Source organism: Danio aesculapii, chromosome 12 (assembly GCF_903798145.1).
Source record: "Danio aesculapii chromosome 12, fDanAes4.1, whole genome shotgun sequence".
In the NCBI taxonomy this organism is placed as follows: domain Eukaryota; kingdom Metazoa; phylum Chordata; class Actinopteri; order Cypriniformes; family Danionidae; genus Danio; species Danio aesculapii.
The window spans coordinates 22,937,330-22,964,659 of record NC_079446.1 but is presented as its reverse complement, the minus strand read 5'-3'; the positions used below and the strand labels follow the sequence as shown (position 1 = coordinate 22,964,659).

Sequence of the window (27,330 nt, the reverse complement as noted above, 5' to 3'; positions counted from 1 at the left end):
AGGATTTTTTAAATGGTGGTGATTGAGCACAAAAAAGTGCTTTTGAGTGAACTGATTTCTTAAAATTATTTTATTTAAAATAGTTTGGTTGAATTTGTCCACATTTGACCCAAATTTGACAGCACACAAGTGTTTTACAGTATGTATTTGGATATCATTGCAATTAGGGCTGCTTACGACTTAACTGCCAACGTTTTTTTTCTGAGAGTTTCCTGTATTTCAGACCCATCTCCCGCCACCCTCCCGTTCTGTTATTTCTCCCAGAAAACTCCTGTAATTTTCAGCTTTTTGATACAGTCTGTAACACCCCCCCCCTGGCGACCAACTTTGGTATAGTATCTGATCGCAACGGCCACCCAAAACCCAGTCCATAGCACTGTTACTAACACCACAAACATCACCATGCCACCCCCACCCCTTCTCAACTGTTTTACTCAGACAATCAATCGACCACCGCCCAGAATTTCAGAGTCAAATGTTGGCAGGTGTGCCTAACTATCTTTATTCTCACCTCAACAGTAGTTGCTGTTCTGCTATTGGCTGGAGTGGTATCAAAGGTGAACCCAGAGTTGAAAACAATCATGAAATGAGTCGAGATAAGAGAAAAATGACATCAACCTAACAGTCAGAACATCTACTAAAGTTTTCAATGTTTTAAAGACTAAATGTTTGCAGTTTGACACTGTCTGAGTTAGATTGTTTATTTAAATGATATCTTAAGAAATATCGTTATTGCAGTATACTCAACAAGAATATTGCATATTTTTCCAGTATCGTGCAGCCCTAATTGCAGTAATTATTTACTTTAATTTTTTTTATTTAAATTTAAGTTTTAATTTTTAACATTTATTTAGTCTTATAGGCTTTGTTAATAATAATAATAAAAATAATAATAAACAATTATTTACAGTTTTTAGTGTAATAATGAAACAATTCAATATTTCATGTCCAACAATATAGCAATATTTAAATGTTTATATTATTTACATTTAATAAATATACTGTTTAGACTACATGTGACAATTTTATTTACAGTTTTTTTATTGCCAGTATTTGAATAGCTTATAATAATAATAATAATAATAATAATAATAATAATAATAATAATAATGAACATAAAACATCATCCCTGAATTCCTAGGTTGTCTATAAAAGCCTGCGCAAATGTGGAAATGAAAAGACATGAACTCAAGACGCCTCTACTCTGAGACGCATGAAAGAATGCTTCTAGAATGATAGTGCTGAAAGATTTATTCTTTTGAAAGAAGTAGTTTTAATTGTTTTGAACAAAATTTACCACATTGTAAAATTGTACTAATACTGTTAATATGGAGTTCATTTAACTTTCCAAGTAGCAGATATTAGAATTAAGCTTTAAATGTCTACAAGCATATTTTATGAAGTCATTACCTTAAAGGTGCTGTTTGTAAGTTTTTCACTCACCTAAAGCACAACAATACCATAAAATGTTAGCAGATATTTAAGAAACATGCTAAGTGAACATTCTTGTTTATCTATAAAACAATGCTTAAGTCAGATATTCTGCTTTAAAAATGTCTGTTACGTGCCGGAACGCGGTCTTTGGTTTAGTTCTTTTAACCTGCCCAGTGCCATTTTAGCCAATTATATTTCAGCAATCTGGGTTGCCTTGTTGGAAAACAGTGTATTTCATTCATTCATTCATTCAGAAAGGCTCTCAAAGCATGTGCCCAGTAGCAGACTCCAAAATGAGATGCAGATTCAGAGTTCCACATGAGGTGGTTATTAATTAGCAAATAATATAAATATAATGAACTTAAGCATTTAGTGAGCAGTTTACGTTGTAACCATGTGTCCTAATAACACATACGCGGCTGTTTACACCAGACAAAATGCGACAAATACAGCCAATCAGAAGCACAAAATATGCACTCACTCACGAAATGGTATGGTTTATAATCTAATTCAGTGGTCGGGAAACTATGGCTCGTGAGCCACAAGTGGCTCTTTGACCAAAGTATGTGGCTCTCCAGCTGTCTCCCTTAAATAATAATTTTACAATTTAAACAATGATAACCGTCAGATAACTAGAAATCAGTTTCCTATTGAAAATACAATTGCAGTTCCCTCGTTATTGTAATTTTTTGGAGGTATAAGAATAAAAACGTTTCAAACAATGCGTGTGTGCGGCACTGTGAATAAACTTACGTTTCTATGGTAGCCGCGCGCGCGCGCATAAATTCAAACAACATTCATAAGTGGTGATGATGGAAAAAAGAAAATAATCCTGAGGAACATCGAAAGTTTCAAAATGAGTGGGCAGAAACATTTACTTTTATTGAAAGCTCTGGTGCTCTGCTTTGTCTGATCTGCACAGAACGCATTTCCTCTTGTAAAAAATCAAATATTAAGAGACATTTTGAAACCCACCATGAAGCTTTTGCGGCAAAGTACCAGCTGAGCGAAAGCCGAAAGGTGTGAATGGCAATAAAAGGCAATAAATGTCATGTAAAATGGTTGGGTGTACCTGAGGTGATTATTGTCATAGTTTTCTGTTGTTCAGCTGCAAGAAATAGAAGCCATTTCTAATATGTCAATTTGAGGTGTTGGTTAGAACAAAAACTCCATTTAATATGAAAAGATTCCTTCTATCATGTGCCGTTGCTTTTATTTAGAACACGGTTAAATCAGCCTTAGGTTTTAAACTCACTCCTGTTGGTCGTCAATCTGGCACCCTGCACTTGTGTTTATTTTGATCCAAGAATGCAGTTCACTGGGTGTCAAACTTACATACTGCATTTTTTAAAATATGTTCTTTTTGCTAAAACAGCCTATTAAAGTCAACAAATTACTAGACAGCCGATGAAGTTATGTACATCACTTTATCCGGCAAACTCTTTTTTTTCGCTGCATTGAAATAATTGTAAAAGACATGTCTGAAGTAAAGTTATGTTTTCGCTATCACAAAGTAGTTTTTGTTAGCAGGATGTTGCTAGGCAACAGAGGCATGCATTTTCAAAGGCAAGTGAATAAGTAGCAGATGCTGAAATGCATACAGTCAATTTCAAGGTAGGAACACTCAGAACTCTTCTGTGTTTTGTAATTTAAATAGAATAACAAGAAAGAAAGAACTAATAGATGTGTTCACACACTTAGTAAAAGTAAGGGTATTATACTTATGGGATATCTAAAAAAATCAAAAGGACTGCATCTGTAGTTCTATTGTTTCAGTAAATAACTGAACTGAGCGGGACTAAAGTACAGTATGTGGTAAGCCTTCAGAAGGGAAATAACCATATTTAGCTGTAGTGGTATATCGGATTATATTTTTCCATATTTTCATTCAGTTTTCACACAAAGTCCAGCTTTCTTCCATTTACGCAGCTGACAAGATTTAGTGATGTGTGGGCTCAAAATGCGTTTACTGTCGTAATTGCTCTTAGAACTCAAATCTGCACATCTGTCAGTCTCCCCGCGTTACAGCGTGAAGCCCAGAATTGTCCTTGTCGTTAAGACCTGATTAATATTTTTTTCCCCTCAGTGCTTGGCCTGAGTGCTCAATAACACCATTTCCAGCATCAGCGCTCCGTGTCAAGCTGCACCTTTCCTCTCTCTATCATAGTCACATTGTTCAGTTGTTGTTGATGGGTTGGTTGTTGAAAATGAAGGGTTTGGTTCTCAAAAAATAGGAGGTCATCAATGAAGGCTGAATAGAATCAAAAACAAAGCAAATATATTATTGACATTGGTATCAAATCCATTCAGGGCAGGGATTCATTGTCAAACTGTCTACAGATTACAGGTTTTGTGACTTTTTTTTTTTATCCCGCCTATTTCTTTTGTTACCGTGTCTGGTCATGATTTTGTAACCTCTTCTCTTTTCCATCATATATTTCATTACTGCTTGATATATACTGGGGTGTCCACCTATTACCTGATTTCCCCACAGTGTTGTAAATGCCTTACAGTGTCGTAAACCATGTAGGGTTACAAAGCAAAGACATTTAGCTGGAGAACAGTTGCGGAGTGGTTTGATTTCCCGAATGGAAGTGATTTCTCTCAAACTAATCTTCTATAGGACACAAAACAGTTACTGCTGTGTTAAAGAGAGTTAAGAAGGTCACACACCAGAAGTGCCGCTCGCCGCCGCGCCACGCAGCACCATGCATTTTTGAATTCTAAACATGGGTTTCTATCAGGGTACACACATAGGCGGCGCAAGTCGGTGGCTGTCCGCCGCACCCAGCCACGACTCAGGACACTGTTCATATTTCTGCCGCACCACAGAGCGCCATATGAATACTTGCATTAAAACTTAACATGCGGATGTGCACGTCTGGTGTGCGATTGATAAGAGTTTTATTATGTAATTCAAGGATGTTGAATTGTTCAAAATGGACAGACTTTTAGAATTTTATGAAGTATTCTATTTTAAATACATGACATTAAAAAAAGTCTTAAATGTATGCTTCACTGTTATTAATTTCAGTATGTATTAAGCAGAATAGAATTGGGTAAGCTAAATTGTCCGTAGTGTATGAGTGTGAATGAGTGTGTATAGATGTTTCCCAGAGATGGGTTGCAGCTGGAAGGGCATCCGCTGCGTAAAACATATGCTGGATAAGTTGGCAGTTTATTCCGCTGTGGTGACTCCAGATTAATAAAGGGACTAAGCCGAAAAGAAAATGAATGAATGAATGAAGCAGAACAAATGTTTCCAACACGGATAACAAGAAATATTTCTTGAGCACCAAATAAGCATACTACAAATGATTTCTTTTAAGCTGCTGAAAATTTTGTGTTGCTGTCACAGAAAAAAATCACATTAAATATCATTTTAATAATTATTTATCAGTATCACTAAACTTTTCACAATATCAATATAACATTTTAAAAAACTTCTCAAAAATCTCAAAAAAAATTAAAAAAGCAAAAAATGTCAAACTCTTCAATAGTTTTATTGTGTAATGATGAAAAGATAATTGTACTATTTTGATGATTCAAAAAATACTTGCATTATTTTTCCTATTGGTGAGAAATAACAGGTGAATGACACATCATGAGCTTACCACTGTACACACACACACACACACACACACACACACACACACACACACACACACAAAAAAAAATTTGGTCTGCAAAATTGTTGCAAACAATTTACGTGTTGAATTTAAACAAGCAAATTCAATTTAGTAATGTTCAGCATAATTTGTTTGTTTAAATTCAGCACAAGTAAATTGTGTACAACCACTTAACTTGAAACAATTTAGAAAATCATCTTTGAATCCTTTATTTTAATACACTTATGATCAGCTGTACCTTCATCTTGGTTGAGATTTTAATGTTTCAGAAAATGTGAAGCTGATTGAATTATTACATGACCTGCGGTGCATTTGCAGCATTCTGAAATGGTGAGACTTTTCATTGACACACATACTGTAGAACAAAATGTGCACCTAAGAACACATGAGCACCACAGAAGTGTTACTTTAAAAAGAAAAACTCAAGACGCATTTGAATGGCTTCTAAATTACAGCTACAATAAACTGGTGGGATCAGAAAAAAACAACAACTAGATAATTGACGATAATTGATGTTGCTTTTCTATGCTGTATTCAACTGCAGAACTTTGTGTTTGTTTGCATTTGTTATTAATGTATTATTTGCTTTATGCTGTGAAGTTGTCTGCAATCACTGTGCTTTGGAGAAAGCTCTGACGGATAGGTAGAATCTTATACTTTTAAAATTAGCTCGCTATTGCTAGCCTCTCTAAAGTTTCCTATTCTAGCTTTAACAATATGACAGTCAAATCCTAATGGACAAAAGCAATCCCAGTATAACATTACTGCCCACTGAATATTATGTTTTAATCAGAAATGCGTCATATTGCACAACTTAATCCGGTTGAGAATGTAAGTTCCTGATGTAACATGGATAGCGGTGGATTTTACAGATCTTCATGCCTCTGTTGTTTTTGGGGTAAGCGTGTGTAATGAGCACCGATTCTCAATGACACAGGAATCCTCTCTGCTGACAAGTGTGGCCAAGATAACAGCAGGATGACTTGGGGATTATTTTTAGATTCAGTGAGGTTTAGGCTAAATCCACGCTCCGACATGGTTAACGGACGGCCAAAGAGCGCTTAAGTGATGCAGAAAACAGCTCAGTGGCCGAGAGAAAGAGAAAAGTGTAGCAGTTCAGTTGAGAAGCATCAGGACTGCCTGTTCAAATGAGTGTTTACACACAAAAGAAAAGCAAATGTACTAGTCACTGTGTCCCACTGCATGGTTATTCAGCTATTATCCACACAGTTATAGAACTCAAGCTCTATTATACAGAGATCAATAAGTTTGGGTTTGTAGCCTGCTAAGATCTTCTACGCCCCTTCCTAGAATCTTATTTGTCTGTACTGACACGTGCATTATTTTATAAAGAGCTGAAAAATTATATATTCTTTTCAATGACAGAATGAATAAACATGTGAAAATGACAATGGAGAGAGTTGCATACCTCAGTTGTAACTAGTGGTCATTTGAGTTACTGTTGGGTTTCTATCAGCTCGTTCCAGTCTGGCCATTCTCCTCTGACCTCTGGCATCAAGAAGGCATTTGGGCCCATAAAACTGCCACTCACTGGATATTTTATTTTTTTCGGACCATTCTCTGTAAACCCTAGAGATGGCTGTGCATGAAAATCCCAGTAGATCAGCAGTTTCTGAAGTACTCAGACCAGCCCGTCTGGCACCAACAATTTCTTTTCCATTCTGATGCTCTGTTTGCAGCAAGCTCGTTTTGCTCACAAGCTGGTCAACTGCAGCAGATCGTCTTGACCGTGTCTAAACATTAGAAATTCTGTTAGGAGAATTTTCAAATACATTTGTAAATAAGTTTCAAAGTGGGATTTTTTTGAAAACACGACTATTATCTTGACTGTGTAAATGGTTGAAATAAAAGTCTTTGAAAAGTGTGATGTCATGCACGTTTAGGGGAGTGTAGATTAAAGGGTAGAGCAAACACACTTTAAAAGTATGGATTTACTTCACATTACAAATTAAAATGGAGAAGCATCTTATGACAAATTATACAATACCTGTAGGGTATGATGATGTGCTGTCAGTTGCTCAGTGCTCATATCTGTTTACTAAAAAGGTGACTGGCAAATATTGGCCTGGCAAAACTAATACTGTGTTTTTGGCCATTTTGCAAATGTGTAAACTGAATATTTTTGAATTCTTTTGATATTTTTGAATTCTTTGCCATGTAGAAAAAAGCATACCATTAGTTTAGTCAATTTATTACTCACACACTTTACTTTTACAGATGGTGGAATCTTGTGTAATTTATTAGAATACTGTATGTATAACTCAATATTTTAATCAATTTCAAAAGCTAAAATGTCAAAGCACACTGATTATTCAGTGGAATAATCAAAATTTAGCCAAATAATCATTCAAATAGTTCCTAGATTAATTTTTTAAAATCTTAATTGCACATTAGTGATACTCATCCAGAAGATTATTCTGTTTTTTATTACAGTGAATTTAGGATTAATTTTACAGCATCACTCTGCTGACTTTATAACTTTCCAGTCATGTTTAGTGTGAAAATGTGTTACTAAATTGCTTTAGGCTTTCGGGTTGCAAAATAATTAGAACATAATCAGTTTATTAATGCTATTCATACATGAATTCACCTAAAGCCTATTCTGTTTGAGCTTGCTTTTAAAAATGACAACATTAACTTCAATTGATTAATTAAAGTACAATGATTCATAATGACAAGAATGTTTCTAAGAATGCTATTCTTAATGCTAACGTATTTTAGCATGCAGTATATTTGTATTAGAAACATATTTTACAAAATTAATAAAGATTAATAATTGTCTATATATAGAGACAATGCTTAGTTTATTTCTTCAAAGTATATACAGTAATATTAACCCAGTGTCATTCTGAAAATGTAGTCCCGCGGACGTTTCAGGAGACCGCGAGATACGTCCCGGGAGGTACGTTTTTTTTTTTTGTTGTTTTTTTTTTTTTTTTGCAAATCCAAATTGCAAACAAATTCCATTCTGAAATTACAAGTACATTTTACACATAATTGTAAAAATGGCAGGTAATACAAAGAAATACACGTGAAATTACGCAGAAAGACGTGGGAGCATTTTCAAAAGCCTTTTATTAATTATAAAACCAATTCAATTCAGATTTCAGTTCAACTAAAAGCAGTAGTCTGGGCAGATATCAATAGAGCTTCATTTGAAATTTCTTCAAAGAGTATTTCATTTGGTTGCGTGGGGTTATTGTTAGTGCTCAAGGAGAAAGGCTCTCTTCAGTGCATCTAGCGGAGGCAAGAGCTGAAGGACTCCTCTGAGATGCCAGCCCTCCTAAACAAGCAGCCAGCAATTAACAAGCAAGAGAAGGTGGTCCTGTTGAGTGTTTCGCTGTTGACGCTTCCGTTGTGGAGGAGCCGACATACATGCGGCCGCCTGTGGAGAAACTGCAGAGCTCACGGTGACCACGCTGGCGTTTCATTCTCATTTGTATTCCGTTTCGAGAAGCCTTCTATGCCGCCAGGTCAGATTTCCCTGCCCATTAACAAATGACAGGAGGAGTTAACTTGACTGACGTGTTTATTGTTCTCGGGATGGTCCAGACTAATGAGGCCCATCGGCGCAGGGTGCCGAGATTACGCTGGCATTAGAGGACACGTCCAAAGAGGTTCAGCTGTCCTGTGTGCCATTTAAATGCACAGACTTCACGCCTGATGCCACTTTACCTCTGGAACTGTTTACCTAGACAATGATGGCTTGTGAGTGATTTCTGGTCCCAGCCACTAATCATTACATGAGGGCTGATACTCCTGTTTGCTCTATTGCTACACCTGATAAAGCAGCGCTTTGATGAACTGCACCAATTAACAGAGAGCGCGCTGAATTACTCAGACCACATCCTGACTTTCCAAGCACAAAACGGCTGTCCTTTTGCGATTGGTGGGGGAAAAATTTGACGCACAATTGCTCTGGGTCTGCTACTTGCCAAATTGCTGAAATATGCAATGTGGGTGTATTGACTTATGAAACGAGCAGAAATAAAATCTGCACATAGTTATGCAGGGGTTACATCTTCTCGAAAAATAGTTTATTTAATAGATCATTCCAGGGCATAAAACCAAGTGCAAAAAGTGCAAAAAGTGCTAAATGTTTTTGAGATGGAGCTCGTTGTCTTGAAAACAAGTTTTACAGTCTTTTACACTTTTTGCATACATTTTTTTTTTTTTTGGATCTACACTCTCAGAAATAAAGGTACGCGAACTGTCACTGAGGTGGTACCTTTTCAAAAGGTACACATTTGTACTTGAAGGGTCCATATTGGTACCTCAGAAGCATATATTAGTCCCTACAAGTTTTAAGAGGAAGACTTTTGTACTTTTTAGGTACTAATATGTACCCTTGAGGTATTAATATTGACCTTTTAGGTATAAATTTGTACCTTTTGTAAAGGTACCACCCCAGTGACAGCTCGTGTACTTTATTTCTGAGAGTGTACAGTACAAACCGGACCAACTGTGTGTTTAGATATATCTGGCACTGCACCAGTTCAGTGACTTTGTATTGATTTTTTGCAATTTATGAAAACTTCTTATTTTTACAGTATTACATTAAATGCTGCTAATTCAGCGCTAATATCATAGTGAAATCATTTGTTTTACTGTTCTGTCTGGTAGTATACTATAATACAACAGTTTTTGCTGAGGTACAGAGTAGAATTTAAGAAAACTATTTACTTAACATTTTAAAAATAATTATTGTTGCTATAAAGTGTTTTTTGCAGTGTGTTTGTGATGTGTTTTGAACATGCTGCGAAATGTAGACTTTTCCAGGGACAGCTTGTGTTTAGTTGTGGACAGTACACAACAAGTAAAATGAAGCTGCCTTTGGAGAATGTGGACATCTGGGCGTGTATTCATGAAAAAACAACAACATTATTTTACCATGAAGAGAATGACATTTTTAGTTAAGAATATCCTCCTAAAACCTGTTCACAAAACTGCTGAGAGAAACTTTTACTAAGGAATAGAAAGAGGTCTTAAGATAAGAGTAATGGTGGGGTTGACCTCGTTGCTATGGATGATGCCAGTATGATTGCATCATGGCAGTGATTGGCTGAGGGGAAGGAGAGCAGTCTCTGTCAGAGATTTATTGATAGAAACTTTGTAGAGTGCAATCTAATTCAAATAAAGGTTTCAAAATAAAAATGCTGCATTCAAATAGAGATTTTAAAATGCTCAGTAAGTGAGGAATTGTTTTAAGCAAGTTTATTATTAAATGCATTTAATTTCTTTCATTTTGAAAAATCTTTAAAAATGTCAAAATGTGTATTTATAGAATTTACTTATATTTGCATCGTAACACTTTATTAAAATATTTCTTTAGTTAAAGTTAATGTATTTCCTAACATGAACTAATTACGAGCAATACTTGTACAGCATTTATTAGTCATAGTTCAACATTTAATAATGCATTATTAAATGCAAAATTACTGCGCACCGTGCGTGAACATATACCCACAATTAGGAACTGTATTTTTATTAACTAAAGTTAATTAACATGAACAAATACTGTATTACAATATAGTGTATTGTTCATTGTTTGTTTGTTACTAAATGCTAACATAACTAACATTAACTGATACATACTGTACTTATTGTGGTACCATTTTCATTAATGTACAGTACGTTTTTGACATTTTTTTGTGTTTTTTTAAATTAATGTAAAAAAACATTTGAAAACATGTAAATATGGAAATTTATTTCCACGATTAAGGTTCAAAATTGTAAAAAATGAAAAGCTTATTGAGGTCAAATATTTTTAAATGTTTTCTTTTCTAAGCAGATTGTTGGCAACTGTCTATTTAGAATAGTTTGTGGTTTGGTCTTAATGACTTAAAAGTTCTCTTAATCGGCTCCTAATGTTTTACTGCTTTAGTAGTAGTTTTATTGCTAAAACGCTTTATGAAATGATGTCAGAGCAATAATTAAAAAAGTCCTAAAATTTAGGTCTTACACATCCATCGTTTTTTTTTTAGACTTTCTCTGAAACTGATAAGTTAGAGCTACTTTTCACCATATGCTGTTTAGTGAATGCAGCCCCTGGTGACCCTAATTTATCATTGTGATGGCAGAGGTACGTTTACACCATCATTACTCCAGTCTTTAATGTCACATGATCCTGCAGAAGTCAGTTTGAAATGCTCAGAATACTTTAGCAACCGCCTAGCAACAACCTAGCAATGCCTTAGCAACCACTCAGAACACCCTAGCAACCACCTAGCAACAACTTAGCAACCGCCCAGCAACACCTTAGCAAGCACTCAGAACAAACTAGCAACCGCCTACCAAGAAACATGCTAATCTATACTAGAAACATGCTAACATACATGTACTTATCTATGCCGACTGTTTCAAACTTCATAAAAACTGCTTCAGTTATTTACACTTTAAAACGACTTCAAACTTTTAGACTCGGCTTTTCAAGCCAACATAAAGTTTGTCCTCAAACTTTAATATCTAGTTCCGTATGAAATCAATGCTATTTAATATTTTTCTGAATTTTTTTGATAAATAGAACGTTTTTTTTTTTTTTTCTTTGCAAGATTGTCTTTAATGTCAATCCTGAATGTACTTACTAATTGGTTAACACTTATGAAAATAATTAAGATGCATAAATTCACATGTATAGGCATGCATAGTTCATAGGTACAGTAAAGCTGATGGCTATTGATTTCTATCACTTATCATATTCTGAGGAAAAATGTAGTCATGTTAGTTTTTTAGTTTCAGGATTAGTTAGTCAAGGTGGTTAGAAAATACTTCAAGCATTTAGTTTCAGTATTTTTAAGATGGTTTCCTAGCCCATCCCTTTGTTTTCTCTTAGTATTCCTAGTATAAGCTTCAGCACATCAAAACAGATGGTGGTTTTTGATGTTTATTCAAGATACCCAGGGATCCCTTATCTGGATGCTTCTTGCGCTTTCCAAACTCGCTGCTTTTGCTCACACTTTTCTTTCTTTCTCTCCATTAGGAAATACCTTTTACTCTTTCATTTGAATGGTAAGTGTGTAGCTATTCTCTTGCCGTCAGTTGCGTTTAAGGGCAGAGGCTCTATGATTCCGTTGCGAGATCTGGAGTGGAAATAATTAATGCTTATCTTAATTGGTGCAAGTGTGTCTCAGTCCTCGTGCTTGGCTTCACTCGACCCTGAACCGGAGTAAACCTTGAGGGTGGTCAGAACACAAGCTTCTGCTGTTACAAAGGAAAAGGCAATAATTATTCTGTAAGTGCTAGTCTTTTCTTCTTCAGCTTTTTTTTAATGTCAAAGAACAGAATTCAACACTTGATCCTGAGAGTAGTTTTCTGTGAGTGAATTACACTGTAAATGAACTTGATTTAATAAATTAGATGACATCTTTCCGTACACTGCTTATGCAGATATTTTACAAATAATGTACTTTGATGGATGGTTTAACAAATAACTAAACAGAAAATGTGTCTTGAGAACAGTTAGAGTATGGGATGTAATGTTTTCTCTCTATTCTGCTCTCATATTTAATTTATGTAAATTTAGTCTATATGCTTAGTGTACACGTTGATTGAAACTTTAATTATTTTTGATTCTAAACACATTAGATGTAAAATATTGTTTAATAAAATAACATCATTAAACCGAATATATTATGATAATGGGAAGTGAAACTTTCATGGGTCCTCGGGCCTTAAAAGATAAAAAGCTTGCAGGATTGCACTGAAGTGGATATTTGAATTTTAAGTGAGTTTTTACTGGTCATTAAACAGAACAAGCTCTTCTGTCTTTTTAAAGACCAGCTCTGATGTGTCCAGTCACACTGAGAAAGAAGCAATTAAACCAAGCACTCAAAAATGCTTTTACTCACTCTCATGCCATTTTGCATTTACACTGTTTTTTCACCCATGGGATACAATATTCCTGAAGCATGTTGCTCATTTTTTTTATTTTATTTTATTTTTTCTCAAATTTAAATTTTAGAGAAAAAAAAAATCAGATAGTTAAAACTGTCTATTCCAGTGAATTATGAACAGTTTCCTTTAAGAATTTAATGTAATGACATGCAAAGTGCACCGATGTAATCTATACTGTCTACCTTATAGGGGAAATGAGAAAAAAGCTGTTTTTTAAGAAATTAAACTATGCATTTGCTTACTTATCATATACAGATATTTATCTTTATAGACCATTTCAATCTGGCAATGTCATTGGCTCATGAACATTTCCTGCTTGTTGTCAAACTATTTCATAGCTGTAGCAAGAGGCTATTCAATCATATATTATTATAAAACAGTTGCCATAACATTATTTATTAATATGTGGACCTTTTTGGATTTTCTGAAGCTATAAAAATTATAAATGTATAACAGGAAATAGGTTAGGATCATTGTTATTATTTACATCCCTCAAAATGGTCTATATTCACATTTCAAGATCAATGTTACAGGGTTTGTGGCCTGCTAAATACATTTTGTCTGCAGTTAGAAGCAAAAAGAAGTTCATCTGAATCTCAGTACACCATATAACCATAATAGTCTTCTGATGGCATTTTTTTTAGATATGTATTAGCTGTTTTTTCACATGATTAGCTTGACTGGTGTCTGTCTGTATTGTTAGCATCACAGAAACACACACAGCCACATGATAGCATGTTGCCGTGGAAGTTTTTTGCAGTGTTAAAGCAGCACTATGTTCGTGATTTGTCACCATGAGCACTTGAGTTATTTAATCTTGTGTCCTTTAACATGTAGCTTCAATCAAGTTAATCCCATACATGATGAAATGCACCCCTTGTCTGGGAAGGTAACTTATAGAGCAGATTTGCCTCTTGTGTCCTCTACTGTCTGGACTGCCGAGCAGCAGAAGTGATAAACTAGTCGAGCTCTGCTCCAGGTTAACCGACAGCAAACATTTTGACAGATTCATATTTTAAAAAATATCAGGTTTAAAATGTAATTTCAATTATTATTTTTCTCTTTCAAGCTATTTTTAAAATTTGTAAAAAAATATACAGGTAAATATTTGCTGTACGAGTAAAACATTTTGCTAGATAGTCAAACAAAAGATTAGTAAGTTTTAGCTTTTAGGTCCAATATTGTTTATAATTTTCATTAATGATATGTCAGATAATAGAATTGTTTAAGTTTATTTTATTTGTGGACGATTCAAGTATATTTTGTTCTTGGGATAATTATTAAAACAGAAATGAATAAATTGAAATTGGGGTTTGACGTAAACAAATTGTCATTAAATATAAGTAAAACAAAGGTTACGTTATTTAGGAAAGTAAAAAGTTATCATAATATAGATTTTTAAAAAATTGATAATGAGGGCAGCACGCTGGCGCAGTGGGTAGTGCTCTCGCCTCACAGCAGGAAGGTTGCTGGTTCGAGCCTCAGCTGGGTCAGTTGGCATTTCTGTGTGGAGTTTGCATGTTCTCCCCGTGTTTGCGTGGGTTTCCTCCCGGTGCTCCGGTTTCCCCCACAAGTCCAAAGACATGTACAGGTGAATTAAATAAGCTAAATTGTCCGTAGTGTATGTGTGTAAATGGATATGTATGGGTGATGCTGGAAGGGCATGAAACATTTTTTTTGTTTCAAGGGCATGAAACATATGCTGGATAAGTTGGTGGTTCATTCCGTTGTGGCGACCCCAGATTAATAAAGAGACTAAGCTGAAAAGAAAATGAATGAATGAAATTGATAATGAAGTTATAGAAAGGGTATATGCAATTACGTTTCTTGGTGTTGTATTGGATCATAAAATAAGTTGGAAACCGCAAATAAATAATGTAATATCAAAATGAGTAAAAACTGTAGCAATAGTGCATAAAGCGAGATTTATCCTGGATAATAAATCAGTATATATTTTAAATAACACACTTATGTTGCCATATACGAGTTGTTGTGTTGAAATTTGGGGGAATACATAAACAGTAAATCAAACTTGCAATCCTTATGTGCAATTCAGAGAAAACTCATTAGACTGATCGAAAATGGGGGGTATTTGGAGCATACAAATCCTTTATTTTTTAAATTGAAGAGACGCAAGTTTAATGATTTGGTTAAATTTAAAACAGCACAATTTATGTTTAAAGCTAGGAATAAATTACTTCTGAAATGCATGCAAAAGTTTTTTAAAGAAAGACAAAAGCGGTATAATACAGAGGAAAAACATTTTAGGAGGTTGAAAACAAAGGACAACTTTTAAAAAAATTGTGCATGTCTGTATGTGGTGTGAAATGGTAAAGTCTAGATCAGATACGCAGCTGGCCGGAAGTGCGATTATGCACATTAATATAGCAGCATTTTTTATGACACTGTATAACAATAATTGATATTTTTACAGTACTGTGACTGTTGGGTCTAGGGTTGGGGTGGGGGTAGGTGTTAAAATAGAGCTGTGAACCTACACTGGTCTCATGGTTCAGTTACGATTATCATATCATCGATTAGGTTCAATTCGCTATCACAATGCATTGACGATGCTTTTCATACACAGTTTTATATTTTCTTCACAGCACAGCAATTCTTGTATTAGTGTATAAATATATTTATATACTATTTGTAATACAATTTTGTCCATTAATACAAACAATCAGATATATAAACACGAGCATTTATAGCAAATAAACAAATATAAATATCCTGTTCACTTTCTGATCCTTTCTGATGACCACACACGCAGTCAAATTGTGCACAGTTTCTGCGTTTTTAAGTTGTTGGAGTGTTTTAAATGCTCATGGTCACCTCCCTTGCCATAGTAAGCTATGGCGACGTAGCGCGTATAAGATAAATGATGTCACTATGTAATAACCGGATATGATTATTACTGAACCGATACCGAAGTGCACTGAAGAAACAATTAAATTTTGACACCCCTAGTTAAAAAATACAATTTATTGGGTAATTTAATAGATAGAATAAATACTTGGTACAACTACTATTTTTAGCTTACTGTGACGGTTGGGTGGGGGTAGACGTTAATAAAATACAGTAAATCTGAAATTTAATAAATAATATACATTTTTCTTGTTAACTTCTGGCCAGAACCGTATCTGATCTAGCAACAACCGTGTGAAATTATGGAACAGTCTGGAACAGACAGGACAAACAATGTCAGGATATTAATAGATTTAAAACATTGTATAAATATATATTATTAAAAGAATATAATGATGAATAAAGGTGATTGAAAAAGAATAAAATAAGAAAGGTATGATGAAATATCAATTAATGGCTGTTTGCAACACTATGTATTTTTTGGGTCTATGTTATAAAATGTAAATATACAAATGGAATAAAACATATAATATGTCAAAGATGGCAAAATGATAAAATATGTCTCATGTAAAGCTCACGTCACATAGAAGAGATAAGTAAAATAAGAATTAAGTTGAAGTAATAGACGAATGATGTGTGTGGTAATGGGGTGGGGAAAATAATAGGCTTGTCCTTCATCCTGCTTCATTTCAACCATGTTGAAATGTATTTTGTTTAAGGACTTGAGTATATGATTTTTCTGTTCTAAATAAATAAATCAAATCAAAAATCAAGTTGTAAGCAAGTGCTTTTCTAGAACGATAAAAAAGGCTGTAAATAAGTATGTATAACATAACACATAACTATACATACAAATATTAATCAAAGTATAATGAATAATAAGCACATACAAAATATGGGCTTTTTTAACATAAGAAAAAAAGAAAATTAAAGTTATACAGTGGAAAATGACAGAAATTGGAGGAAAAAATGTAATGTTTAGTTTAATAATAAATATAAAAAAATTTTACATTTATTTTAAAATGCTGTAAATAATATATGTATTATTTATAATGAAGAAAATGCACTAAAAGTTTTTGTTTGCATTATGCTGGCAATTATGATTCTTAGAAAATCTAAATGCAAAATAAATAAATAAATAAATAAATAAATAAATAGCATTACTCCTATATTGAGACAACTAATTTCACTACAAATTTGTATGAAGCACAGACTAAATTTAATTCCTTGATCCATGAAAATTCAACCCCTCCAGTCATGTCAGTTGTTTCTTTTTGCACTCATAAAGGATATTATTTATGTGTAAATCATACTCACATATTTTAAATATTGAACATTATGGATTTGGAAAATATACATGGGGAAATGGGTCACCTCTAAAGTCATATAAAAATCTATTTTGCACATGGAAAATGTACCATTGGAATGCTTTTTTTGGGGCACTTGTTTGATTAGTGGAAAACCGATTTCAAGCTTCTAATGATGTTCAAATGAATCTAAATGTGGTTCAGATGATTCAGTATCCTATATAATGACTCGTCTAAAGTCACATGATATATCTATGAGGGACAGGCCTAATTTAAATTGTTAATCCATAAATCATTCCCTCCAGTAATATGACAGTGGTTTATTTATGCATGAATAGCAAGTTATTTATGTGCTAAAACGTTAAAATCATTGAATTATAGAATGTTTAAAATGATCTTGCATGTATTAATGCCAAAGATGAAAAGCTGCATCTTTTTGTGCTACCAGAGTGTGATAAGTATGACATTTATGACATGTCACCTTTGTTTAGTGGATCGATTCCTTACACTTCAGTCCCCATTCCAGTTATGGATTTCCTGTCTGTTCGGTGACCAATCTAGAAGCATCTGAATTATTTTCCATTCTTCAGCCTGCATCTTGGCGGACATTACAACCTATTTCAGCGCTTTCCCAAATTAGAGATGACTCAACTTTTTTTTTGTTTTGTTTTTTTCCCTCCCAAGTCCATTTTCATTCTCTAATCTAATGCAACAATTGTATTTTTGGCAGGAAATGAGAGTGGAATAGCAGCCGGCTGTTAATTTTGAGTAAACGCTGCTGAGGCGATGGCTGACCACACCGACCAGCCTCACTTTTATTAATCAGAAAACTACTCAGTCGAGGAGACGCACTTTTGTTGATCAAGCATTGTCACAGGACAATATGCAGGGCTTCTTTGCACAGATTACACGTCCTGCCTGCGTATTTGGTTTCCCATGTACTAAAGAGTGCAAACACACTGCTACTTTGTCAAGTTCTCATCTCAAGGAGAATTGTTGAGTGTTCGTATGACAGAAAACAGCAGGTGGTGCTTGTTCAGAAAAACGCGGCCTCAAATTATGGCGCCCCGCGACATGGAAAAATATGGTTCGGAGACCACCTGCTTCTCCCAGCATCAGGACAATGGGAGCGGTGATTTATGAATAGTCTTAAAACTTATTTGGAGGCCTGAAACCAGGGCAGGAGTGCTGATGTCATTGCGGTGATATAAACATTATGAATTGTGTTTTGAATCGTGGCTTTTTTGCTATGCTAACTAGGTCAAGTCGCCCAACCCCAATGTGTAGTTGATAGAAGATGCAAGCTTGGAGGTCCTTAAACACACCACTGACTGACTCATACATTATTGATAAAAATAAAAAAGTTTACAGGCTGCCAATCATCTCATGTAATGGCTGTCAGCTGGAGGTGCATGTAGCACAACGCTGTGAAAATGCCAAGCCGAACACTTTGTATAAATCGTCTAAATTGCTTGGAAATGTCACGGGCTGCTGGAACGATGCTGCAGATGTTGAGTAAAGTTATTTGAAAGAACAGAGGGGTATTGTTGCTCTGACTGGCTCGTGCGCATGAAAGAGTTATGAGTAAGGGAGACTTGGGGCTGCTGTAACATTTTGAACATTTTCCATCCTCGGCTGACCGCTACAAATCTACCTGCCATCTTCTGGTGGAAGATGGCATTTGAAACCAGAGCCATAGCCGTTAATAGACTTGTAATAAGAAAACTAGATCGTAAAATCTAATTTAATAGGCGTCAGAGTGTTTCAGTGATTGCTGGTAATTATATTAACACACTGTAAGTGAAATAAGAGCATGGTAATGTCATTGCTTTGATACCTACTGATATTACAAAGTGCTGAATGCATTTTAAGCAAAGGATAATTGATTTTAATTGCTTGAAATCAATTAAATCCATTTTATCCAATTGCATATTATATGAACTATGTTTTTCTAATGTAACATCTGATCAGTACAGTGGATTAGATATTCATGTTATGATATTCATTCACGTTCTTTTTTTAATTCTAAACTGGGGTCCGTTGTTCGTACGAGGATTATTTAATTAGCTGGATTTGGTTATTGACGATTTGACATGATTCAGGATCATTTTGTTCTTCAAAATCCATCAGAGAGTTGTTGCAACAGTTCTGGTTGCTCAAACCTGCTCAGGAGCAGGCTTATTTCATATAAACACGATTGGGTCTTTTAAGCAAAGGTAATATATGAAGTATGTACCGAATGCTGATATTTTCTTACAATTGTAGATATATACACTTGGGAAAATAGTAAAATAGTTTTAAAAATTATATACAGTTGAAGTCAGAATTATTAGCCCCCTCATGAGTGCAGTGATACAAGTCGAGATCGTATCTATGTAATATGATCTTTCGAATCTTTTTGCTTGCGCAGCTATTTCCTCTGTTCGTGCATAAAACTTCTTGCTCACCCTCAAATATACGCTGCTCAAGTGCAGATCTTCTTGTGCACCTTTAATTAAATGCTGCTGAAGTGCGATTTAGTGCATTTATGTAAAGAGTATGTCTCCAACATTTGTTAGATTTGCTAGGATCATTTATGAATGTCTCTGATAGACCTACAGAGCAGCATTAATGCGTCCTGAAGTAAAGTGAAACGGCTATAAACTCCAGCAAGATAAAGTCATTGTATGCAGAGCCATAGACCTTTATCTTTAAAGTATAATTATGGAAACTGTGTTCATCTTAACTGAAAGCTACGTCGTGTTTGCTGGCATCACGCACCTCTTAGTCAGTCAGCATGTCACCAAAGGGTTAAACAAATAATGCACAGCATTACTACGGATACAGATGCTGATGCATGCTGTTATAATTCACTTACCTTTTAATATGTTTTGGTGCGATTTATAACCGCTATTAAAAAAAACAAAAAACAACAACAACTGAATGTTTTGAATGAGAAGCTGTTGTAGCTGTGGCGGGATGAATTTTGGTGTGGTGTCCTGCCATGGAAGAATGAATGTAGCAGAAACCATGATATAGTTTTAAAGTAAGAAAAATTATATATATTTCATAGAAGTTTAAAATGTAAATAAATAAAGCTAATGCAATCTGCACTCTGAATTTAAAGTGTAAAGACTATCATGGGGTGGTTCCCCTTAAGGGGTTCAAAGAGAACATTTATTAACATGGATTTTTGTAGATACTAACCCATACAATTGTAAGGTACCAGCTTTAGTACAATTTGTGTATGATAATAGACATGCACAATATTCAACAGTTTTTTTTATTTATTTATTTTTTAGGAATAATAATTTATGCAGTCATGCACATTTTAACAGCTAATATGATGGTGATTTGATGCTTCACAAAAGTTGCAGACACCTTTACCGATATCAAAATGCTTTTTTGATGCAGAACTAATTTTAACTGCCAGTTATTCCTTACACTGATTAAGAAACTTGAATAAGCCTAGGCTACTATAATAAAAAAATCTGCTCTAAATGTAAAACTTAATAAAATGCAAAATAGTCTTGACACATGAAAGTGTAAAACCTGCAGCCAACAACAAAGGTGAAAAGTTATTGCGTATCATATCTAACAAACCGTTTACAACGAATTTTATGCCAATTTGCTCACACGATGTCATTACGTTGCTGTGTCGTCAGCTAATCATTTCATTGCTGATCATGATTTCGAGGATCGATAGATCTTTTAACACACAAGCACTGATCTCAGTTCAGTTCATCTAGACATTTTAATCTGATTCGTGAACTTGTTTGAAGAACCAAATTAGCCAGAGATAAGTTATCAAGACTAAATGATCCTGGATCTGCCAAATCATCTTAGATCATTTAAACGAGGTACGAAGAACAAACCCCTTGTGTAGATAGTAGTAGTAGTAATAATAATATTAATAATAATAATAATAATGACATTATTATTATTATTATTATTGTTATTATTATTATTATTATCTATCTTTCTTTTTTTCTTTTGTGATTTATTAAATAATGAAAGTTAAATAACCAGTTATCAATGATATGCTTTTTGATATGCTTGATATGCTTTTTGTCATATTGACATGTTTATCAATTGATATGCTATCAATGCTTTTTAAGCTGTATGATGATTTGATGAATACTGCAAACCATCCCTTTGTGTTTCGTCTTGTTGCAGTGCCATCGTTCTGGGGGCTTGTAAATTCAGCCTGGAATCTGTGTTCTGTGGGGAAGAGACAGTCTCCAGTCAACATCGAGACCAGCCATATGATATTTGATCCCTTCCTGACACCACTGAGGCTCAACACTGGCGGCCGAAAGGTAAAGCCATGTCTTATCTGATGTCTGCATTATCTCTGCGCTGAGCTGCTTGGCAAAAAAAAAAAAACAACAACATTGTTTCTACTATCAAAGTGCTAGGATCAACTGTGAAAGTGCTACTTTGGTGGGGGAAAAACTAATCTAGGCTAGTGTTTATGCTAGATACAGAACGGTGGGGACAGTAAATTATGGTGCTTAGTTTAAATTGTACTGTTTGCCACTGGTGTTTTGATGTAAGGAACCTGTATCGTACTTCACAACGACTGTGTGTGTTTGTGTAGATGATAGCTGCTGCAATGTGTTATTCTATACTTGGCTGCATCCACAATAATTATAAAAATGCTGTTTAAAACTAAAAGTTTTGCTCACTGCAGGACCAATTTCACAATTATATTAATTTAAATCTCTCAGGTAATCATAGGAATGTCTGGCTCTGATCATAATGTTTTCTTATGCTGTACATTTTTGGCATGTATTTTCATTTGTCTCTTTGGTTATAGATTGATATGATCTTTTGATATACAGTAGTCAAAATTTGAAGTGGACCAAATGTTTTTCAAAAATGTCTTTATATACATATTAAATACATTTCTTTGGATATGCATTTATTGACATTTCATACTACTGGTCAAAAGTTTGGGGTCAGTACGATTTTTTAAACTTTTAAAAACAAGCTTATCCTGCTCACCAAGGCTGCATTTATTAGGAATTAAAGATTAAAATACAGTGCAAATTGTACAATTGTGAAATCTTATTGCACTATAATATACTGTAACTGTTCAAAAGTAGTTTATAATTTAACTTAATAATTTATTCCAGTGATTTTAAAAATGTTAATGTTTTTTAAAAATATTTTATTGATATTATTATTATTATTATTATTATTATTGTTGTTGTTGTTGTTGTTGTTATTATTATTATTAATGTTATTATTAATGTTATGGTAACAAAAGCAATAATGACTGGAGTAATAATTTCGTTTGAAACTACATACAATGAGAAAGCAGTTATTTAAAATTTTGATAATTATTTAACAATAGTTTTAAATTTATTATATGCCGACTTGATAAACTGAATAATTTTCTTTAAAAAAAAAAAAAAAAACATGATGAGAAAAACTTAATCCAACCTTTTGACTGGTAGTGTTTTTTCTTCATATACATTTCTTAGGTTATATGCTCATATAAAAATGTATTTGGGAAAAAAGTGTTTTTTTATGCATCAACTGACCATATAGAAGCACTAATATTTGTTTGTGAATGGTGAGAGGACAGCTTCAGCTGTTAGTAACTGAGGTCATGCCTGTGGAGACCGAGTGTCATACTCGCATAGATCAGTCACTGACTAGAGAGCCAATCAGGCACAGAAGGACCAATAATAATCCACTGCATAGTAATTTAGCAAAAGCACCCTTGACATTGCGAGTCTTATGAAATAGGTTGTTGAGTTCATTTTTTGTAATTTAGATTTAATTTGCACTGAAAACGTTTCATTCTGAAATGAATTCTAAAAAGACTAACTTTAACATTATTTTAGTGTTAAGTTTTTTGCGCTCACTTTCCATGGGTCCATTTCAAAAGTGATATTAAGTATTTGTGCAAGTAGATTACATACAAAGTCAATGCAAATGCTCAAATATATAGGTGAATTTACACCTGGCTGTACAAGTAATACTGAATGTGTGACACACATGCTGCAGATCGCATCTTCTGAGCAAGTTCAGATAATTCAAGTTTAGCATAAATTGTCCTTCAGGTGAAAATACCAAAACTTACAAAACCATAATAATTTGCCAAAAATGCCTTTTTTTGTATAGATACATAATTTTAATCAGTGTATTTTTGTTATTATTAAAGTTTTTAACAACATTTTACTCTTCCTGCATCTTGTAAAAAAACAAAAATCCACAATTAGCCATGCCCCATTGCTTGTGCTGTAAAGTGATTGACAGATTTAAGCAGACAACTCACTGTGGTTTAATAATGCTTGGAAAGCATGATGTTTATTTATTTATTTTGGAAAAGGATAAACTTATGCATTACATAAATACTGTGTGTAGTACAATAAACCAGGTCATTTATACATAATAAAAGCCAAACATAATTCAAAAGTTTTGAAATGTCCTCCCTCTTTTGTGATTTGCCGGAACATGGAAGATAAATCCTTCCCCCCCCCGCACAGTGACATATCAGTTTCAAACATGTGACGCTGAACTGAAGTCCTTGATAGAGAGTCCGAGTGCGTTCGAAGTCCCACCATATGTGTTTGAGTTTCTGTCAAAGAGGAGTTTACATTGCCAGGCTCTCCGCAGCGTGATAAATGGACTAATGAATAGTTAAAGGAAATTAAAATGACCTCCGAATAGAAAAGCAATTAATCAAGTGCAGACATGCATCAAGGTTATGTGCTTAGGATTGAGGGAATCACAGTTATTAAATTGTCTGTATTAATTGAATATTTGCTCTGCTGTAGATGAGTCGCAATTACTTGAAGAGCTTTTAATGAATTTAATCGCTCTGACAAGGGAGGAAGATGACAGTATCGTGTCCCTCATTGAAGTCCCCAATCAGCAAAGTGCAGAATTTGAGACACGAATATGAAAAGATGCCACATGAAAATATTTTCTTCTCAACATCATTAGCTAAGGGGGTGCTGTAGATATGAGATAGGACTAATTAGTGAAACAAATCAGCATTAGCGAAGCATGGGCGTAATGTAGAGCATAGCGCAGTGCACTGTGTCACCTTCCTTTTGTCAGCGCTGGTAAAGCAGGACAGAATCAAGCCCAGAGACAAACAGCACCAGATACGATCTGCACACAGATTTTATTCAGTTACATGAATATCATATTAGATTACTCACAGAGTCGGCCTTGTCATTGCGATTTCATTAGCTTGGCTAGTTGACAGTGTGAGATACATTCTGTGTATAAACTGATAGCATCAGTGTGGCTATCAGTTAGCTCAAACGGGCCTGTATTTGAACTATGCGACATGCACGAGATTTATCGTGATGAATGTGTGTTTTTCTTCATTTAAATAGCTTGTTATCTTCTGTAAATGTGTACTGATGTGTAGTACTGTAATAAGGGATCATGTACAGGTAGCTGGTCATTATCATCCAATTACACAGAGATGATTAAGACCCGAGTGCAAAACAGGGGTGCTTTGATCACCCTGTTGGGGTTTGTTTAGCAATTAGCATTAGATGACTGTGCATTATTCCACCTAGCTGCAGATTTAACTAAATACATGGTCATGGAATATTGATTTGAGGAAAAACAGGCTGGAGTTTTACAAACATGGATTCATGAAGGTGGTTTGTTAGATCAAGAAAAGTTAATCCTTTAATTTCTTTAATGTCTGTGATTTTTATTAATGACAGCGGGGAGAATAAGTATTGAGCACGTCATCTTTTTTTCTCTGAGGACATATTTCTAAAGATGCTGTTGACTTGAAATTTCCCCTAGATGTTGGTAACAACCGAAGAAATACATAAATGAAAAGAAAACAAATAGATCGAATTAGTTTACAAATTAAGTTATGTGTAATAAAATGAAATGACACAAGGAAAAAGTGTTGAACACATGAAGAAAGGGAGGTATAGAAAGGCAGTGAAAGCCCAGACAGCAGTGGTTAGTGGTTCAGTGGTTATTCAGCAACCCTCTCTCCTTTGTTATTGTAAATTAAAATGAGCTGCTTCAGTCCAACATCTACATTATCAGGAGGATGAAGATGAAACCAGGGTGGACATTTCTGCAAGACGATGTTCCAAAACACAGCCAAGGAAACTCTCTTAAATGCTTTCAGAAAAAGAAAATCAAACTGTAGAATGACCCAGCCAGTCACCTGACTTAAAGCCAATAGAAAATACAAATAAAGATCAGATTTGATAGATTAGACCAGGGGTCACCAAACTTGTTCCTGGAGGGCAAGTGTCCTGCAGATTTTGGCTCCAACCCTAATTAAACACTGAACAAGCTTTTCAAGGTCTTCCTAGGTATACTCGAACAATCAGGCAGGTGTCTTGAGGCAAGTTGGAGCTAAACTCTGCAGGGACACTGACCCTCCAGGACTGAGATTGGTGACCCCTGGATTAGACCCATAGAACCATCAAGATTTTTATTTAACTCACACTTGTGCAATTATTGTGACCGATATTGTTTTTGTATTGTGACTCAGTTCCTAGAAAAATTGAATTTTAAATGAGAACAATGGGTGTGGCCTGTTTTTTTTTTCTACGGCGAACTAAATGGATGTAGTAAAGTAGGCATTTCATTCTGAAAGATCAGGGAAAGGGTTACTAAAACCTAACAGACTCCTCACTTCTGTTTGTTGTCAAGACTAGCAGTTGAAGCAGCATGGTTAAATATGTTAACCACGCTCAATTCCTAAGATATACATAATTTGACAATTTAACCTGGAAAAAAATGACCAAAACAAAGACAGAAGTTCTGGCACGTAACAGACATTGTCAAAGAAGAATATATGACTTTAGCATTTATTTTTTCTTATGAACAAGAACGTTCACTTAGCATGTTTCCTAAATATCTACAAACATATTATGGTATTATTATGCTTTAGAAAAGTCAAAAACTTACAGCACCCTTAAATATGTTTTAGTAGTTCATTACTTTCTCCTTGTCATTTCAATGTTATAACACAAAACTAATTTTTCAGATTTTTATTTGTTTGTTTTATTTTTATGTTTGTATTGTTTGGGCTTTTACTAAAATCAAGTCAACAGCTTCTTTATAAATAATATTACCAGACAAAAAAAAACATGACGTTCTACTTGTTTTCACCCGCTGTAGGTAAATACACAGTTAATTATGATAAAATGTGAAATTATTATGGCAAGTAGGGTTAAGTGTCAATGACACTGTCTTAAAAATGTGTATTTTCTGCTGTGATATATTTTAAGCGTGTAAACACAATGGCTGTTTACCCAAACATGCTCAAATGAGGAAAACTGAGGTTTTTAAATTTTAACTATTGATTTGTACTCCAGTTGATACTTTTGACATCTCTAATTGCAACCCAGTTTTGTTTTTACAATTTTAAGTGGAAAATAAAAAAACACTTAAAATAGTTTTAATATAGCATGAGAACGTGTTTTATTTCAATGTAATATATTAGTAAAGATAATTGCTATAATTATTATTTGGTTGTACTGGTATTATAAAACTAAAATTGAAAATCTAATTTGACATGTTTAATTTAATGAAGGATTTAACTGACAACAAGAAGAAAAAAACGAAGAATATACAATAAAAAAGTATTTTCATTTATTATTTATTCCATAATTCTACTTTAGTCCATAAAAAGCAGCAAGTAATTTTTCTAAAACTCGTTGTTCTTCCAAAAAAAAAGGAAAAAAAAGTAAGAAAACCAAACCAGTCATGGTTGAAAGTATGTGATTGCTTAGTACAGCTGTGTAATTAGGGGTGATGGCAGTGTCAGTTGGATATAATATTCTTTTCATCAGAGTTCAAGGATCAGTGATGTCATTTCTCCTGCAATCTGGCCGGCGGGAGAAGGAGATTGAAAGCATTTAACATGCAAGATGCATGTATGACCAGATGGGGAGTTCTGCTGCCACAGGGAGCCAATACTCCTCCAGCGACTCTGAATCTAGATAATTACACTGGGAACACGGTGGAACGGCAAACATGGTGCCATGGGATGACATCTGTACTGATCTGCTGGAGAACACACTGTTGGGGGTGTCTTAGCACTTTTTTTAAGCCCCCCTAGCTTTCGATTTCCACACATGTGATTTCCATGTTGGCCTTGGAACAGAATGTTTAAATTCTTTCCACTGTTTGCTGTAAATGTTATGCACTTATGCTAAGTAGTTTCTGGTTTAGTGGTTTATATT

At 34.4% G+C, this 27,330-nt stretch overlaps 1 protein-coding gene across 1 annotated transcript in view; it reads left to right on the top strand.

Annotated features, from left to right (window-relative positions):
- Positions 1 to 27,330, top strand: part of ca10a (carbonic anhydrase Xa) — a 296,564-nt gene that overhangs the window by 89,677 nt on the left and 179,557 nt on the right. The window contains exon 3 of the mRNA XM_056470210.1: positions 21,308 to 21,450. Coding sequence (XP_056326185.1) covers positions 21,308 to 21,450 — 143 coding nt within the window. The remainder of the gene's footprint in view (positions 1 to 21,307; positions 21,451 to 27,330) is intronic.